The sequence below is a fragment of the Xiphophorus maculatus genome, chromosome 3, assembly GCF_002775205.1.
Source record: "Xiphophorus maculatus strain JP 163 A chromosome 3, X_maculatus-5.0-male, whole genome shotgun sequence".
Lineage (NCBI taxonomy): Eukaryota > Metazoa > Chordata > Actinopteri > Cyprinodontiformes > Poeciliidae > Xiphophorus > Xiphophorus maculatus.
In genome coordinates, this window is record NC_036445.1 from 9,147,818 (window position 1) to 9,165,837 (window position 18,020).

The 18,020-nt window shown below is 36.7% G+C and overlaps 1 protein-coding gene across 4 annotated transcripts in view; it reads left to right on the top strand.

Moving 5' to 3' along the window:
* The window catches only part of scap (SREBF chaperone), a 31,275-nt gene that overhangs the window by 5,805 nt on the left and 7,450 nt on the right, over positions 1 to 18,020 (top strand). For all 4 annotated transcript variants that reach the window (XM_005799474.3, XM_023331317.1, XM_023331316.1 and 1 more), the window contains 14 exons: positions 2,307 to 2,424; positions 3,355 to 3,512; positions 3,873 to 4,093; positions 5,489 to 5,594; positions 6,705 to 6,877; positions 8,296 to 8,422; positions 10,303 to 10,415; positions 10,504 to 10,598; positions 10,716 to 10,814; positions 11,047 to 11,259; positions 12,039 to 12,418; positions 13,115 to 13,264; positions 16,139 to 16,340; positions 16,430 to 16,545. In XM_005799474.3, the coding sequence (XP_005799531.1) occupies positions 2,307 to 2,424; positions 3,355 to 3,512; positions 3,873 to 4,093; positions 5,489 to 5,594; positions 6,705 to 6,877; positions 8,296 to 8,422; positions 10,303 to 10,415; positions 10,504 to 10,598; positions 10,716 to 10,814; positions 11,047 to 11,259; positions 12,039 to 12,418; positions 13,115 to 13,264; positions 16,139 to 16,340; positions 16,430 to 16,545 (2,271 nt within the window). The remainder of the gene's footprint in view (positions 1 to 2,306; positions 2,425 to 3,354; positions 3,513 to 3,872; positions 4,094 to 5,488; positions 5,595 to 6,704; positions 6,878 to 8,295; positions 8,423 to 10,302; positions 10,416 to 10,503; positions 10,599 to 10,715; positions 10,815 to 11,046; positions 11,260 to 12,038; positions 12,419 to 13,114; positions 13,265 to 16,138; positions 16,341 to 16,429; positions 16,546 to 18,020) is intronic.

An 18,020-nucleotide genomic window follows, 5' to 3' on the forward strand; every position in this document is an offset into this window, starting at 1 on the left:
CTCGAGGCTGCCACTAACTGACTGCTAACATACTCTTGCTAGCTAGCTAGCTTTTTGTGTTCGTCAAATTCGTACAAATTTATCACCAATTGGCTGACTGAGTTTGAATTTTTTTTTGGAGATGTAGGTCTTAAATTCCACTTATTATGATCTTAAAAAGTCTTAAATTTGAGTTGGTAAAACCTCCAGAAACCCAGTTAATGATTCTTGTTTTATGATATGCTTATTTTGGACAAATAGTTTAAAGTGTGTTTATTTACATTCTCTGGTTAATGAAGGTCTATTTCATTTTATCATGATGTCTCCCTTGTTTTCAAGTGCAGGTCTTTTAGAGATTATAAACACCTTTTCATTTACGGCTGTTTAAAAACTTTATGTTCAGACTTGCTCTGTTCTTGCAGAACTTGGAGTTTGCTCTGATTTTGTGAAAAATATTTTGGAGACTCATTTGCCGTTTTTGACATGCGGCCTCCAATAACACATGAAAGGTGAGCAAAGTTGTCATACAGTGTGGACTCACTGAACTGCACAGAATAAAGAGAAGATTTGGCTGAGTTCAAGGCCATCTGTACACACAAAACAGCTCCCCCACTGACAACACCACCACTCACTTAACACGTGCACATACAGTGTCTGCTCTTGCTAAATAAGTGGTCCAAGGAGAGGACATAGGTCAGAGACTTGCTTGGGCCCCATCAGTGCAGGGATTGTAAAACAATCGCGCCAATCTAAAACACACTCATGCACCTGCTGCGTGTTCGCCCAGCAGCACGCTGCGGCAGGGTGCTGGCTGCCACCCGAGGGGAAAGCGAGGGAGGAAAGAGCTCATTGACAGGTCTGTTAAAGGCAACGCCGGGGCAGAGGGCTGTGAGAAAGTGGCCCTGTGAGAATGGGATGCCTGTCTCTCCATCTGCCTGACAGGAGGGGGTTTGGCCAAACACAAAAGAAGCTTTTGTGTAGGTACAGTGACCTAGAAGCCCTGGAGGAGGCCATGGAAAGCTTAATGGGGGCGGGGGGAATTAAAGAGAGAGAACAAATACTTTTAAAAGAGTAAAAAATATTTGGACAAGAGCACATCATGCACCTTCAGTGAATGCGTGGATGGTTGACGTTAATCAAAACGAGTGAATCAGCAAACTGAGATTTCTCTGCCTCATTTGAACAGCCCCCAGTTGGTGCACATAAAACCAAGACAGACTAATTAATTCAGGCAGAAAGCGCTCAGTTTTATTTTTAACTTGAGAACGCTGCTTTGAGTCGTTTTAATACTGAGAGAAATTAAAGATTGGAGATGATGTCACTAAGCCTGTAATGATAAAAAAAATTCTTCCTAGATGATAAATTGTCCCAGATATTATTGTGATAAATGATAATAACAATTTGAGCCCACTTTCAACTATTCTAATAATGATAATGATATATTAATGCAAGTACACACTCTCAAAGGTAAAAAAAAAAAAAAAAAACAACTTTCTAAAGAACATCTAACACTGGAACTGCAAAATCCAAAATAAACAACAACAATAATTAAAATGAATTATGAAGCCTTTGTAACCAAAATTGCATTTCAAAAATTTAACATGCAAAAGTGCCAGGCAGGATTTTGTAGGAAGAAAAAAATGTGAAAAGTAACTACTTTGTACTGGGTATCAAATGTTTGCAAAAATTTTTCAAACTGTAGCTTTTAAATTATATTAAATGCAAGCATCTCTAATTGTTGTTGTCTTGATATAAATGATCAAACTCATTTTGATTTATCATGTGATTAATGTATTTATTGCTTGTTGTGATAAACCTTGCTTGTATTAGTCCATTTGCAAACATTTACTTGCCCCCCTCAGGGTTTTTCTTTCTGTCTCAGAGAAAGATCTGAATCTCACACACATCTCCATTCATCATTCACAGCTTAGTAATGGCAGCATTTTTCCTGTTTTGTTGATATAAGCACCAGCAGGACAATGTTGCCCTCCCACACAGGCCCAGGCATGTAAATAGTGTTGACTCTTGATAGAGATGGACCAACCTAGTTGTAGGAGAAAAATGAAACAGTTTCCTCTTTATGTAGCATGTTCAACTGGGACTAACAGGAAAAGCCAGAGGTTCCAGTTTCATCTTCCCTGAAGAGTTTGTCAGCCTCAAACAAGGAAACACCCAGATTTTGTATGACAGTCGGTTCTTTGTGACTTTCTTTGTGGCCTCCTACAGTGAACTGGTTCATTGGTTTTATTATTCTAATAAAATATTTGACATATATTTTGAAAACACATCCGGGCTCACAGGTAGCATCTGTGTTGTCGTTCTGCCAGCTATCCGTTGCTGAGGCTTCCCCTGCCTGGGACGGGTCCTGTGGAGTTCACCACTGGGGTGCAAGACTACAGCGTCCCTTCCCATGAGCCTCTGGGAGACCTGGAACGACCAGACTGGGTAAGAGTTTAGAGGTTACATATGTATTTAAGGTCTTCAACTAATGATTGTCTTAGTAATTGATTAATATGACAGTTAATCGGATAAAATAATTGGCACATTCTGTTTTTTATTTAAGCACCAGTCTTTTTTTATATACAATATTAGAGATACATTAAAAGATTAAAATAAACAATTAAATTTATTTTGTAAATAAAAAAACAACAACTTTTGTTGCCTAAAATGCAATAATATATAATTTTTTATGAAAAATCCTTGATAATTTAACATAAGATGCATCTGCAGCTAAATAAATACTTTTAATATATTATATGTATGAAGTAGACAAACCTCTTTAAGATTGTCTCACACAAGATTTCCACCATAGGTTAAAAACAAATAAGAAAAAAATGCATGGTTTTCAGATTTCAGAAATAAAATCTGAAAGGTGTGGTGTACAAATGTGTTTTACCATCTTTTCTGTTTTCTCCCTAAATAAAAAAAACTCTGTACCTGAAAGACTAACGCTGCACATCACCACTTAACGCTCTGATCCTACTGCAATTCTGTGGCAGTATCATATAAAATGAAAATATCCAAATCTCCTGCAAGACATGAAAACCATTTCTTTTAGTTGATTTTTAAAACATGCTTCTGCAAAGTATTATCTTGCAGGTCTTAATAGAAATACAAAAACCATGAGTCATTTTACTTCTAACTATCAATTATGTTCTACTTTCTGTACATAATTGTTCATTTGTCACATTGAAATGTTAATTTTAAGTTATAATATTTTGCAATGCAGGATACATGTAACTGAACTATATACATGCAAGATTCTTACCATCGAGGTTAATATCAGGAAAAAAAGCCTGACAGGAGTTATATTTCCTATGAATGAGTCACCTGTCTGTGTGTTGGTGTGTGTTTGTATTTGTGTTTGTGCTGTAGTACCACGGGCCTCCGGTCGCCTACATCCAGCAGGTGTTGGTGAAGGCAGCCGTGTCTCCGTGGGACAGCAGCCTCGTGCCGGTGGACGTGTTTCGGTCGCCTCTGGGGAAAGTCTTCAGTCTGCTGGAAGAGATTCGCAACCACGTCCACTCTGATGGGTAAACAAACCTGTTGCACCAACAGTTTGTTGTTTTCGTGATAAGCCGGCGTCCTCACGTTTTGCAGGTCAAACAAACTGCTGACCTCAACCTGATTTGTGTCAACAAAAAAGGAAAACATTCATGACTTCAAAAAAAAACAAACCTCTTTCACTTGTTTGGCAGCTGCACTGTGCAAGCACTGATGTGCACACTGATTTGTAGGTGAGGCCCTTGTTTGCTGATGGTCTGGGATGTTTTCCAGTATATGGACATACTAGCCATATCTTCATATTATTACATTAAATTTGAATTCTGAGTCTCTTTAAGTTGTCTTTTTTTAACATTTCCAATCACTTCTACCTTCACTTTTCTTTCCAGCTCTGGCATTCGAAGCCTGGAAGCGCTGTGTCTCCAGGTGACAGACTTGTTTCCAGGGTTACGGCGGATGCAGTCAGTGCTGCCAGAACACGGCTGCCTCCTCGTGTCTCCTGGCAACTACTGGCAGAACCAGCGGGACCTGTTTGACTCGGACTCGGACCTCCTCAAGACTATTCAGAAACACGAACCGAAAGGACTGCACACCTCAGCGACACTGCGAGGTAGAAACTCTGCTGATGATTGATGATTATGCAGGATGGATGCAGAGGGAGACGGTTAAACCTAGAACCCCAGCCCATCAAGTTGTTCTCACTTTTTTTAGCCCCATAACTGTTATCACATTGCATGTAAACATTGGATTAATTTGGAATTTTTTTGCGATAGGCCAATACAAAGAAGTGCATTTTTTAAAAAGTGAAGGGAAAACTACATGTTTTTTTTAACTTGTTTGGAAATAAAAATCTGAAAAGTGTGTGATTTGGTCTTTGTGATGCTGTCTGTTCACTAATGTTCTTTAACAAAACCTCTGAGGCCTTCATTAGCTGTGTTTCCATTATAAATGTGTACAAAATGTTGACAGAATGTTTTGCAATTATGGTGTTTCCTTTAAATAAGAAATGTTATTAAAATCACACGTAAATTTGTTTGGTAATGCGATAACTTATTAAAAAACTTACTGCGCCATGATCCTCCTTTCTTCGTCTTTTCCGCCAGAATTAACATCTGGTTGTCGATCACATGACTCGTGTGATGTTGAAAAATGTTTCCATTGTAGTTTTGTGAAATACATTGATTGTGGTTCAGCTGAAACACCACCTCATCTTAGGGCAAAAACCTTTTATCAAAAAACGCAAGTCTTTTCAAAATTTTTGTGTTTTCATTATAGACCTTAGATTATAGTGGATTGTATTCATTAATTTCTTTCGTAAGATGTAAGAGTTTTGCAAAATATTCATGATTATATAATTATTTATGTGTTTATTATTATTATTATATAATTTATATTTATGCTGAAATTCTTAAAAAAATACATTAATTTATGTGTTTGTAATGTATGTAAATGGCAAATCAGACAGATTTTAGAAAGTTTGCTTTTTGCAAAGGTAATTGCTTAATTTAGCTTAAACCCAAACTAAATCTCAAATGTAACGCTCTTTCAAATGATCTTGGATCACCTATTGTAAGTCGCTTGTGAGCAAGGATTAATCAAACTAGTGAACTAAAAGGCTTTTATGCTGACTTTGCACAAGCAGTTTAATTTCTGTAGACCTTATATAAATTTATCCTAGCATATTGACCCACCTCTCCATTCAAGTGATGCTTATCCAGTAACTGTTTTATCTCCTTGCAGCAGCGTGACATCAACATGTACCAAACGCTGGTCTGTCTTGCTTTTATACAGCAGTAATAAATGATATCATGCGAGTGAGGTACATGGTGGTTGTTTCATCTTTAATGAACACCCTCATATTCCTGATAACCGAGGAGTGACTCCTGATCATGCTGAAGTCATTTGTCTGACACGTGGTCTGTGGCCACGACGTAAAAATGCAATTTAGAGCAATTTGCTGCAGTTTTGGGTTAAGAAAAAATAATTCAGTCTTTGTGTGTTTCAGACCTGCTGTTTGGCGTTCCTGGAAAGTACACAGGAGTCAGTCATTACAACAGGAAGAGAGTGGTCACATACACAATCACTGTGGTTCTTTCTAACTATGATGCAGGGTGAGCAAAAAAAAAATCAATTTTTTTGGGTGATATTTTTAATACTTTAGACATTTAGACAGTCATGACTCCTACTGACTGGAATATCAATGTTTTTAACATAAGAATTTTCTCCTCTTAGGATTTAATGTCACATTAATTTGGAAACACCTGTTGATTTAAAGCGTGAATGTCCTGTATAATTTAAATGTCAGAGGACTCCAAGGTCTTTTCTGCTTAAAACTTGTAAAATGTCTTTTGTTACATGTTCAGAAATTACTATGAAGTATCTATTGCAATCCAACATGCATTTGTTCGTCATTGGGTCCAACAAATCACTGTGAGTCATTTAACGAACTAATTAGAGGAAGTCCAACAACTAACCTTGTTCACAAAAGAGATGAATGTCTTTGTTGGACTCTTTTCCCACAACTAACTTTAAATATAATACCTAAGTAGGTGAATGTTTTTCTTAGTATAATTAAAGTTCAACTTGATGTTTAGTTCAATAAATTTATTTCCCAGCCCGAGATCAGAGTCCACTGAAGAAACTCTTTGTTTTAAAATTAAAACTTAATCTTAAAGGACTCCTACAGAAGTGTTTAGGGCTGCATTGTTCTTGCACAAAGGAAATTATTTTTCCGGCCTTAGAATTAAACCGCTGCAAATATACAAGCTGAGACCAGAACATCTTGACTTTATGTGCGAGTCCTGTTTATTACATCAGGTTAGATGTAATATCTGTGTACAATTTAATCATTTTGGACCCAAATCTGTTTGATTACTTGATATATTCATAGGAACTAGACCAGAATTTAGCTTTAAAAGATGATATGGTTGTAATTTTGTGTTTACCTTTATTTATTTGGTGACATGTTGCGTGTTACACTGCTCAGCCTTGCTCAATTCAGTTGTAGGTCCTCCCAATTGCATTTAAACACCTAATTCTCTAAAAGCATTCATACTTGCACGCTGCTCTAATGTATTAGCGCTTTGCGTAACCATAATACACAAAAAATATTAAAATTTTGTCCTTTGAAACTGAAACCAGGGAAAAACTGCTTTTGTACACTCCTTTGCACTTTTTTGTTTTGTTTAATTATCGTCATGTTCGTGTGTGTGTGTGTTCAGCTTTCTGAGTAGCTTACGGACCCGTCTGAAGCAGCTTCACCCGTCGGCCAACTGCAGCCTGAGAGACGACCACATGGTTCACATCCACTTCAAGGAGGAGATCGGCATCGCTGAACTAATTCCCCTCGTCACCACATACATCATCCTTTTCGCCTATATCTACTTCTCCACCCGTAAGTCTGCGCTGCACGTCCGTCCTGTGTCTTTGATCCATTTTGGCTCCACTCTGCGTTTTGTTATTTTTATTTTTTTTGTAAAGGGTACATTCAGTCCAGTGGCCTCTGTGCCTTTGTTTGTGCACGTTTGTTTGAGTGCCAAGGTTGTTCCTGTCTGGTGTGAGGATAATCCCGTGTGATTATCCTCACACTGGAACATTGCACACCTCTGTAAGAATGCAGCGAGCAAACCTCCAGCAGCTTCCAGGAAAAACATTACTTCAGAGGACAAACATACAGTATGTACTCAAGACAAAGACTTAATTCAAATTCAATGAGTTAAAAGACATTTTGTACCCCTTTTAAAAGCAGTTTTTCCAAATGTTTCCAAACAAATTGTGTATGACTGCAGTTTTTATTTACTGTATGTCAGTAATCTTTTTGATATCCTCCTATTATGCTAATAACATCTACAAAGCTTTATTAGCCTATTTATTCTTAAAACAGCAGGTTTCATTTAACTTTTTTGAGATATTACTTGAATCTAAAAAAATGTTCTAAATTTACTGTTACTTCAAAACAGGCACACAGTGTTCATTATTTGTTTACATACTTTCCTTTTTTAACCTCATTTGTGATATTGAGATCTCAACTCTGTCTTCAAATGGAGATCTGGGTAATGTAGTAAAAATAAAGATAGAAATAAATTTAGGTTTATATAGATTAGCAACCTTTAAACTCAGTTATGTAGAGTTTTTTTAAGAGAACTTTAAATTAATTCAGCAGTATGACGGTTTCCTGGTTTACATTTTGTCTCACTACATATAACCTTTACTTGTTTTCAGACAACTCTGAAGCAATTTTTTTCTTCATTAATTCATTAATTGGTATTTGTGGTTTTTCTTGTTTTTTTTTTTCATCAGTCAATAAATTTCAGTTTTTGTTTTACTCAACCATAACAAAACAATTAAGTTGTTGTTATGACTGAGCACAGCCAAAGAAGATGAAATGTAGATATTTGGCTAATTGATTTTTTTCTTTACTTATTAAAACCCTAAAATTGACAGAATGTTCACGTTCTTTAACTAAGCCGTAATGTAAACTTGAGATAAAACAACTAATTTGGATTAATAATTGGTTAAATTTAATAGAGGGAAATAAAGGCTTTTTTTCATGCTATTGCAGGTTTGAAGTTGTGAAAGAAAGAATTGATAGCTACAGCCACTGCTGTGCTAAGCGATAAAATGTAAAAATCTTTATTAAAATATGTTATTTTAATTAAAGGTTAACTGTGCATGTAACTGTACTGTATGGATTGTAAAATAATTATATCCAGGCTAATGTGTCCATCAGATATTAGTAACCAGATAGCAACAAAGGGATGAAGTAATCTCTAATGAACAGTTAATCAATAACCTTCTCCTCCGTCCTTGCAGGTAAGATCGACATGGTGAAGTCTAAGTGGGGCCTGGCCCTGGCTGCTGTGGTGACAGTCCTCAGCTCCCTGCTCATGTCTGTGGGCCTGTGTACTCTGTTTGGCCTGACGCCCACGCTGAACGGAGGGTAGGAGTGCCCACATTTTTCTCATGCTTTGGTTAAGATAACGTGAAAAGGTTTGGTTTGTCCTCCACCACCAGACATGGTTGGTGAGAATTCAACATTTTTTTGTCAGTTTTTGCACTTTATGGTTTGGAGAGATTTCTTCAAACCCAGCACTTTTTTTGTTTTCAATAAAGTGTTCAAAAAGCTGCTGAAAGGATCTAAATGTAATTTAGGATGATTTGTTTAAACTGTACTATATGACAGTGAGTAATAAGCCCATGTTGTTCATATATGATATGTGTTGTGAAATCACAACTTTTAGTTTCTGTACTGCTGTTAGAACAATACAGCTCTTATGGAATCCCCTTCATGTTATTTATTTACCTCAGTATGCTTTATTGAGATAAACATTTACTTCCCTAGGAGACTGTCAGTTTCATTATCTGTTGCCTTATTCTGCTTACTCACTTGCATTCACGCACAACCGACACACATGCTTCAGACTTCCTGTTTCCTCCACGCTGACTTCAAACTGATGTCTGTTAATGTTTATAACCAAAACTCAAAAGTCAGTGTGTCAGTGTTGATAGGACAGGAAGTGGGTTGGACTACTTCAGAGGGAGGAGATTCTGTCTTGTTGACGTTAACTGGTTCATCCAATCATTTGAGGATTATTAAAGAGCTGATATTGTGGCGTGATAATGGCATCCTGGTGTTCAACCACTGCCTAAGATCCACGCATGTCTGCCGTAGGCTGTGCTCATTAGGGGTGGGCTTGTACAAACAAAACCCGGGCAGCACCAACTTAACAAACTGTTAAAACTGGAAGACCCATATTTTTAAAACTGATGACTTTTTCTATGCACAACTGATCGACTCTAATTTTTAAAATGTTTGTTGTTTGATTAATAACTCAAAAGACACAACTTTGGCTGGTGTGAACTATGCTTAGTCATGATTGGCTTCACACTCAAGGCTACAGAGCTTATCCCGCTCATGTGTGTAGGCGTGTTTATGTGTGTGATGTAATATATAGTGCTCCTGACTCCTCTGTGACCCAGTTATACACTTACCTCCAAAGCTCCTGCTTATCGGTAGTCTCACACTAATCTCTCGTCACTTTGGAATGGGAGGAAATTCCCTGCAGGCATCAATCAGTTGCTAACAAAATGTTCTGATTGGCTGTTTTCCTGAAGCAAACTTTTCTTCTCTCTCAGAAAAATCCCTTTGACAAAGAGAATCTATTGCAATTTATATCAGTGTTCTCATTTTTATGACATGATTTTAATGTTAGCCGCTTTTTATGGTGAATGAGGATTATATTTATTTGACTTGTGGTTGATTTTCTTATGTGTTTATAACTAATTGAAGAGGCTTATCTTAAGGACCAGATAAATCGGATGAAAGTGGATTATTCAGGTGTTATTCCACTTGTATTTTGTAGTTTATGGTAGCTGCATTCACTTTCATGTCCAAAGTAGGTCTGGGCAATAAATTGATCTCATTGATTCATTGAATCTTCTGTTTATGAAGATTTAATTTTTGGATTTTGTTTTTCACCAATGCATTATTTGGATTTTCATGGCTCAGTCATATCAGCCCTCCCATTGCATACCATCTTGTTAGGAATGGAGCTAATATTACAAATTTTGCTGAAAGGGGAGTCAAACATCCAGGAGAAACATCTTCAGAGAACTTTTATTCAGGTCAGCGTGTCCATGTGATGTCTATATGCTAATGGTGTTTAGGAAGTTAGAACTGGTCTTTGTCAGTCAGAAGAGTTCCTTAAAACGCTTTGACAATGCTGCAAACGCCAGTTGTGATTTCTTTAAGAGTTTGAAGCTTTTTGACTCATTCTTTTTGTTTCCTAATAGGTTAATGTACCTTTTGTTTCCTTGCAGTGAGATCTTCCCTTACCTTGTTGTCGTGATCGGCCTGGAAAATGTGTTGGTGCTCACCAAGTCTGTGGTTTCCACCCCCGTTGACCTTGAGGTCAAACTTCGAATTGCTCAGGGTAAGGTTTTCACCCAGTCATCTTTTTAGGATTCACTGGGATTAAAAACATGTGGCACCCCTTAATATTTTGTCCTTTGCTTCACTAGGCCTTAGTAATGAGAGCTGGTCTATCATGAAGAACATGGCCACTGAGCTGTGCATCATCTTGATTGGATATTTCACTTTGGTGCCAGCTATCCAGGTTGGAGAAATTTGCTTTAATCATTGCATCATGAGAAACAAGATGATTTTGTTTAAAAAAAAAAAAGATAAACTTTAAGAATATAAAGTGATGTAAACAAATTTTTGTCTTGTGCAGGAGTTTTGTCTTTTTGCTGTCGTGGGGCTCGTTTCTGACTTTTTTCTGCAGATGTTTTTCTTCACAACAGTCCTGTCTATAGATATTCGCCGTATGGAGGTAAGACTTGCATGAAAAAACAAACATATGATAAGAAAACATATTATTTTACTTCTGAGAAGGAGTCCTACTTCAGATACAGTCTAAGTTGTTATATTAGTTTTTTTTTGCATAGGAGGGTAAACAACTGTGTGTAGCGAATAAATAATAATCAAGAAATTGGTGATTTACTTCCTACGCAACTTTAGTGAAGGTAACGTCAATATTAAAAATGAATTTCAATTAATTACAGCTGGCTGACTTGAACCGCCGGCTTCCCGCCGAAGCCGGCCTGCCTCCATCAAAACCGGGACCCCTGCGAACACGTGAGGCCCCTCCTCCGCCTCGGCCCTCTCCTCACACAATCACTCTGCAGACCCCGGCCTTCAGGAACCTGAGGCTCCCGAAAAGACTGCGTGTTGTGTACTTCCTGGCCCGCACACGCCTGGCCCAGCGCATCATCATGGTGAGACGGCTCATCTCTTTTTGCTATGTGTTGTGACTGGTTTTAGTTTTTAAATTAAGTTTTAAGTCAATTTATTATTTGATTGATCCAATTCTGGTTGCTTTTTTTCTATTAAGGCACTATTGTAGCTAAAGTTGAACTTTCATATATTTTTTTTTTGTTTCTAAGGCCAAAGGTGTTTATTTTTACTTTTTCTTTGAAAAACTAACTCTAAAGGTTGTGGATTCAAAATCATAAAAACGTCCTTCATACCAAGTATTTTTCAGTGTTTTTATAAGATTATTAGACGATGTCCTGAAGTGGCTGGAGTTGTCTCTAGTCTAGTTGTACAGATATTCGACTAATGTAGTGCTGTTTCTCCCCCAACTGTTGCTGCGCTCTACTGGTCAGCTGGTTGAAAGGAAGTTTCTATACGTTTTCCTCACTTACAAGAAAGACAAAAACAACACATTACAAACAATCTGCCTATGAAAACTACTGGAGCATACTAAATTTATTCTATGTTTATTCTGTATTTTTAATTAAGTCTATGTATTAAAATCAAAATGCCAATGAAAAAATGTTGTAGGTAACATAACATTTTTTGTTATTTTATCAGCCGCAGGATTTTGACTTTTTCTGGCTTAAATTAAAACAAATAATTTTAAATATTTTTGTATTTTTTCATCTTAATATTCTGAAATAGTAGTATTTTTATTAAGGTTTATTAAACCTATTAAAGCCAATCAAAATTCAACAAATTCACAAGTTCTAGTCGTGTTTTCTCTCCACATTTTCAGGCTGGTACGGTAATCTGGATCGGCATCCTCGTCTACACGGACCCGGCTGGAATCCGCACCTACCTGGCTGCGCAGGTGTCCGAGCAGAACCCCCTGGGGGACTCCGGCGGAGGCGGTTTAAGCCCCCATCTGGCAGTGGCACCGGTTTTCCGTGGCGGGGATCCTACCAGCACCCTGAGCATCCACCGTGCTCCGGCTCCAACTCCCCTACCTGAAAACCAATCACAAGGTCACCTTGGCCCAGCAGGACCTCTTCCCCATGCCCCGCCCTCCATGCCCCAGATCACCTGGGGGGCCGAAGATGAGGAAGGATGGAGGAGATTGTCTTTTAGACATTGGCCGTCGCTTTTCAGCTACTACAATATAACTTTAGCAAAGAAGTGAGTATTGCCTCAAATTACGAATTTAGAATTTTGTCTGTAACTTTAAATAGGAGACTGGATTTAAACGTTTGTTATATTGAACTTTATGTAACTAGTAAAAGATTTGTATATACAAATAGAAAACAAATCTTAGTATACATTGGTTTGGTTTTATTTTCCTTCTGATTCAGTTTCCAGTTAAATGTGTAAACTTTGCTCTAAAATGCTAGCAAAGCGTTATTAGTAACTTTAGTAAAATCACAGCGGTACATTTATCAAATGACTTGCATTGAAATCATGGTTGGGTCAGATTTTCTCTTTAACTTAAAAACAGGATTATAGCAACAAGAACAGGATTATAGGATTTTTTTTTCAACAAATCTTAAAAATGATAACAAACATGTATCTGGCAGTCATTCAAGAAATACATTTTTATTTTGTTTCAACCTTCTATTACTTTAAGAGTGGATTTTGTTATTCTGTATAATAATGCTTTTTTATTTTAGTAAAAAAATAAGGTATCCTAATGTTTGCACTACGATTGCAATATGACATTCTTAATAAATCTAACATTACTGACCCTTGACTTTACCGTCAAAATTGCTTTCAGCTTCTTTTTGGTTTTCAAGAAGGCATGAAAGATTAAAGCTGTGTTTTCCTTTATTTAAAGTCCAATTTTTGGATAAAAAATCTCATCCTCCTTGTCAATTTTAGATATATCAGCCTTCTCCCGGTAATTCCCGTCACGATTCACTTGAGCCCCCAGGAGGCCATTGACACGCGTCACCCTCAGGACACGAGACACCCTCCTCCACCAATCCCCAAAGTTTCTGTAGATATACAGACAGACCTCACCCTCTACAAGTAAGTACTTCAAAATACCCAGACTTCTGTGTATTTCTGTGTATTTGTTTGGGAAACAAACCCACTTTGTTTCCTTTAAATGCATCAGCAAAGAATATTTTACTTCATTCAGAAAAAGCTTCCTGAATTTATGTCAGTTAGACCAAACAAGTCTGGAAGTATTTAAGGTGAACCTAGTTTAGTTTAGTTTAGTTTAGTTTAGTTTAATTTATTTCAGACAAACCTTTCACCGACAGTGTAAACGACACAAAGTACATAATATATTTCTTTTAAAAAAGAAAAAAAAACCAAAAAAAAAAACCAAAACAATAAAAAAACACATCACATCGGTGATTATGAGTCTGAAAAGGAGTATGCTGAAGTATAACTTATGTAGTCATACCCCTTTTCCAACTGTAATTTATCACAGTATTTTCAATGTCCGATATCCTTTCTGACAAAGGAAATAATAAGTATAATAAAATTTCCTCAGCTAGATGAAAATAGTGCATACACACACATACACATCTGTACACATGCATATATATATATTTACATATACAAACATATATACGTACATACACCCCTATACACACCCATCTGCTTATAGACAAAATACACTGTTATTTTCATACCTATATATATTTACCCACACCTGCGCCGACATGCCACCTACTTGATGACATCCTACCTAAAGTTTTGGTTCCCAACCAGGATTATCCCCCTTGTTCTTCCTTATAACTTTGAATAATAGCTGCCTTGAGACCTTTCTTAAAATGTCTCATACTTGGACTTTGCTTCAGTTCTTTAGAGAGTTTATTCCAGATCCTCACATCAACCCCCGAAATGCACAATGTTTTCATTGTTGTACGAGCCTTCAAAGTTCTGAAGTTAAGGTTTTCTCTATAGTCATATCCCCCCACTCTATCGGAAAATAATTGTTGAATCTTTTCTGGCAATATTTTATTTCTGACTTTAAACATAATCTGTGCAGTTTGAAACTCTACTAAATCAGTGAATTTCAATAAAGAAGAATCTATAAATAGATTGTGGGTATGACAGTAAAAATCAACCTTATGAACTAAGCGAATGGCTCTTTTTTGTAATGTGCATAATGGTTGTAGTAACGTTCTCAGTAACCTAGTGAAAACAATAATTTTAAGTAGTATTTATCTATGCTTATCTAAAAGTTGGGTCTTATAAACAGAATGTTTGTTTACCACATGTAACCCATTTCATATATTTTAAATAAGTAGTTGCCTTGTACTTTGTGCAAAAGGGCTTCCAAATGATTTTGTAAGAATTACTACAGAACCAAAGAGTAACGGACAGTTTTAATATCAGACTTGCAGCCCGGTTGACTGGTTGATATCTGAATCTACAGATGGGGCATTAAGTTGTAGAAAAATGTAGCTAATCCTCTTGAGAAAGGATTTCTATGCAGCTAAACTATGCTGGGTTTTATCGTTTACTGAGATGTTGTGCTAAGTTTCAGATTTTATTATATAAAAGGAAGTTCCAAATTTAATCATATAAAATCTAGAACTACTTTTCTAATTTAAAATCATTATTAGGCTACATTCACAAGTTAATGTGTGATATTATAAAGGCCAGTATTTCTATCCAGTCGTGTTTTATCATCTTCTTCATCTACCTTCAACAATGTCAGAGTCTGGAGTTGAGTTGTCTTTTTTCTGTGTTATATAAGACATTGTGTTTTCTCCCAACTGCAGTTCACTGGAGTGGAAGCTGATCTTTTCATTTCAGACTGTATGTTAGTTTTCAAATATTTGGGTCAGGGTCACAGTTGGAGAAGAGGCTGTTGAGTTCATCTGACCCTGAAACAAATAGAAGACCAGTGTGCTAAAGATCGGTGTTGCATAATTTAATGAGGGGCATATGATGAAACCCAAAAAACTTCTTTTTAGAACAATTATTTTTATTTTTTTTTACCACAGGGGGGAATAAGTTGGTAAAATAGATTTAAATCGGCTGGGAGATTCTCTTACTGGGAATGTCTCACACAGATTCCAAGTATTCAAAACAAAACGTTTCCGTGTCCTCTTGCCAGATTTCTGGAAAATTGCTGCTGCCCCATGCTGGTAAAGATAAACCTGAGGCTTTGTTGAGATAACATGCGATTTGCCTTGGAGTCAAGTATAAACTGGTCCTTACACAGAAATGGAATGTGCACTGGTTTCTTTAGAAACCTCTGTTTTTACTGGCTCGAATGGTGAAAATAAAGAAATAAAGCAGAAATCATGGCTTAATTATTCCTATTTATGTCAGTTCTGTTACGTTTTTCTCTTTTTTTTCTTCTTTTCTTAGATGAAGAGTTAAGACCAGATACATTTTATCCCCTCATTAGATTTAAACGGAATAAAAAAGAAGACTTTTTTTTTTTTTTTCAGAAGTAAATGACAAAATGTTGACTGTTTCTTTACAGGCCAATAATTGAAAGTTTTAACACTTAGAACTAAGGCTGATTAAATCCTTCCTTTTTCTGCTCTACTTTTTACATTTTTAATTCCTGTTTTAATAAAGGAAAATTCAGATTACTGTAGTTTAGAAAGTAAAATAATAAAATTCTGCTCATGTTAGGATTCTTCAGGCTCCAAACTTTACTGGATACATTAAGTTGTTGCAAATCCAGTTTTGCTCAGAAAAGGTCATCATCTCATCATCATTTTAACTCCACATTCCTCAGTTGAAAGCAGGCAGATTTTCCTTGTGCTGGTCAGGATCTTGTGAAATATGCTTAAGACAAAAAATATCTCCACTTGTGCAGATATTTACATGATCGCTGGTTCATGGATTAGAAACAAAATTTTTACTGCCCTCATATTCTGAGAGAGTTTCGTCATTTCTGCCTTCTTCTCCCCACTTCCTGTCCAGGGTGGCTGCTTTGGGCCTGGCTGCAGGGGTCCTGCTGGTTCTTCTGCTCTTCTGCCTCTACCGCGTTCTCTGCCCCCGTAACTATGGCCGAAATGGTGTTGCTCACGGGCGTCGGCGACGAGGCGACCTGCCCTGTGACGATTACGGTTATTCTCCACCTGTCAGTGAGATCTCTCCTCTACTGCTGAGGGGACACAGTATGGTAGGAAGGGCTTTGGAAGACTAATAAAAATGCTTCATGGTATTATAAAACTTGTTTGCAAACATGACTCCACTCATTGGTTCTTGCAGGACATCGAGTGTTTGGCTAGCGATGGGATGTTGCTGGCCAGCTGTTGCTTAGCGGGACAGATCCGTGTTTGGGATGCCCAGACTGGTGACTGCCTGACAGTGATCCCAAAGCAACGGTGAGGTCACAATCTGAATTTCTTCTTCAGCTACCCTTACCTGCCCTTACAAGCTTTCCAGACTTTAACCAGTTTGATTATTTACAATTCTTCTATTTGGGACAAGGAAAAGAATAAGATCATTTAGTCTTTTTTATGAACCCTTATCTGCATTTTATGATGCTGTAATAAAAACACAGAGGTCAGGTTGACTTTGTAGGAAGGTTCCACGTTGCAGACTTGTAATAATGACTAATGCACACCCTCCTGTTCATTGTAGTTCATCTCTGTGCTCTGTGGCTCTACAAACATGTTTAAAAGTAACTTGAACCATGAAATGTCTTTAAATTTCTTGAAGCAAAAGTACTTGTAGCGAGTCCTCCAAATGATTTCCTAATTTGTATTACTGGTACAGCTAAAAATGTTAAATATCATGAAAATACTAGAAAATGGAACCTGCACATTACTTAGATTAGTGACAGAGTAAAATATTTGAAGCCTTTATTATGATTTTTAGAGTTTAGGTCTTACCGATAATGTAAATGTAACTTTTTTGCCAAATGTAATGTTATGTCTGACAAATGTAGATTTAAAATAAATGTTTGTACTTTGTTACTTTAATTGAAGGGGCACTGATAATTTAAGGAAACATTAAACCTTAATTATGAGTTAATTTGTTCACTGGGGGTGAAAACGCATGTTAAGAATTCAGTTTTTAACAAAAGAACTGGAATCACTCTTACTGACAACCCCAACATTTCCTACAAAATGAAAGTGATTAAAATATTTTTTAAATTTATGATTAGCTTTTTTTAATTTAAGCTGAGTTTTCTGGGAACTAATTAGTAATGCGAGACTTCTGTTTCCTTGGGGCATAAATATGGCGTGACACATAGGCATATTTCTCTTTGTCACTACCAATGAGGCTTAATGAGGACCCATTTTTATTCATTTTGGCATCAAAAATCTGCAAAACTTATTGTTAAAAAGTCTCTAACAACCAGTAGATGCTATTTTTGGAAAGTGTTTTAACATCACAAATATAAAGATGTGCAGCTTTCTAGACTCTGTTAACTGGATTTGTGTGCCTTAGTCTGATGAGAGTAACATTAAACAAAAGACAGACATGTGGTAAACAACTTTTCTCTGTCTGCTATGTGCACTGAAGAATCTGTGATGCTGTGGGTCATCTCTTCAAAAGTTCCCATAAAGTTTACCACAGTGCATAAATTATTGGAAATGCTAGATTAAAAAAAAAAAAAAAATTAAACCCCTAAACACGGAAAAAATCTCAACATGAAAACAGTTCCAGTCACAAAATTAGTGATTTTGTTCAGTAGGTTTTTTCCTCCGCTGAATAAATATACTCAAATTAAAAGTTGGTTATTTATATTTGTTCAGTGTGATATTATGCTTAGGTAAAAAAGATTATTTTCAGAATGCACTACATATCGACATCAACATCGGTATTTACCGATATTAGTCATTTTTAACAT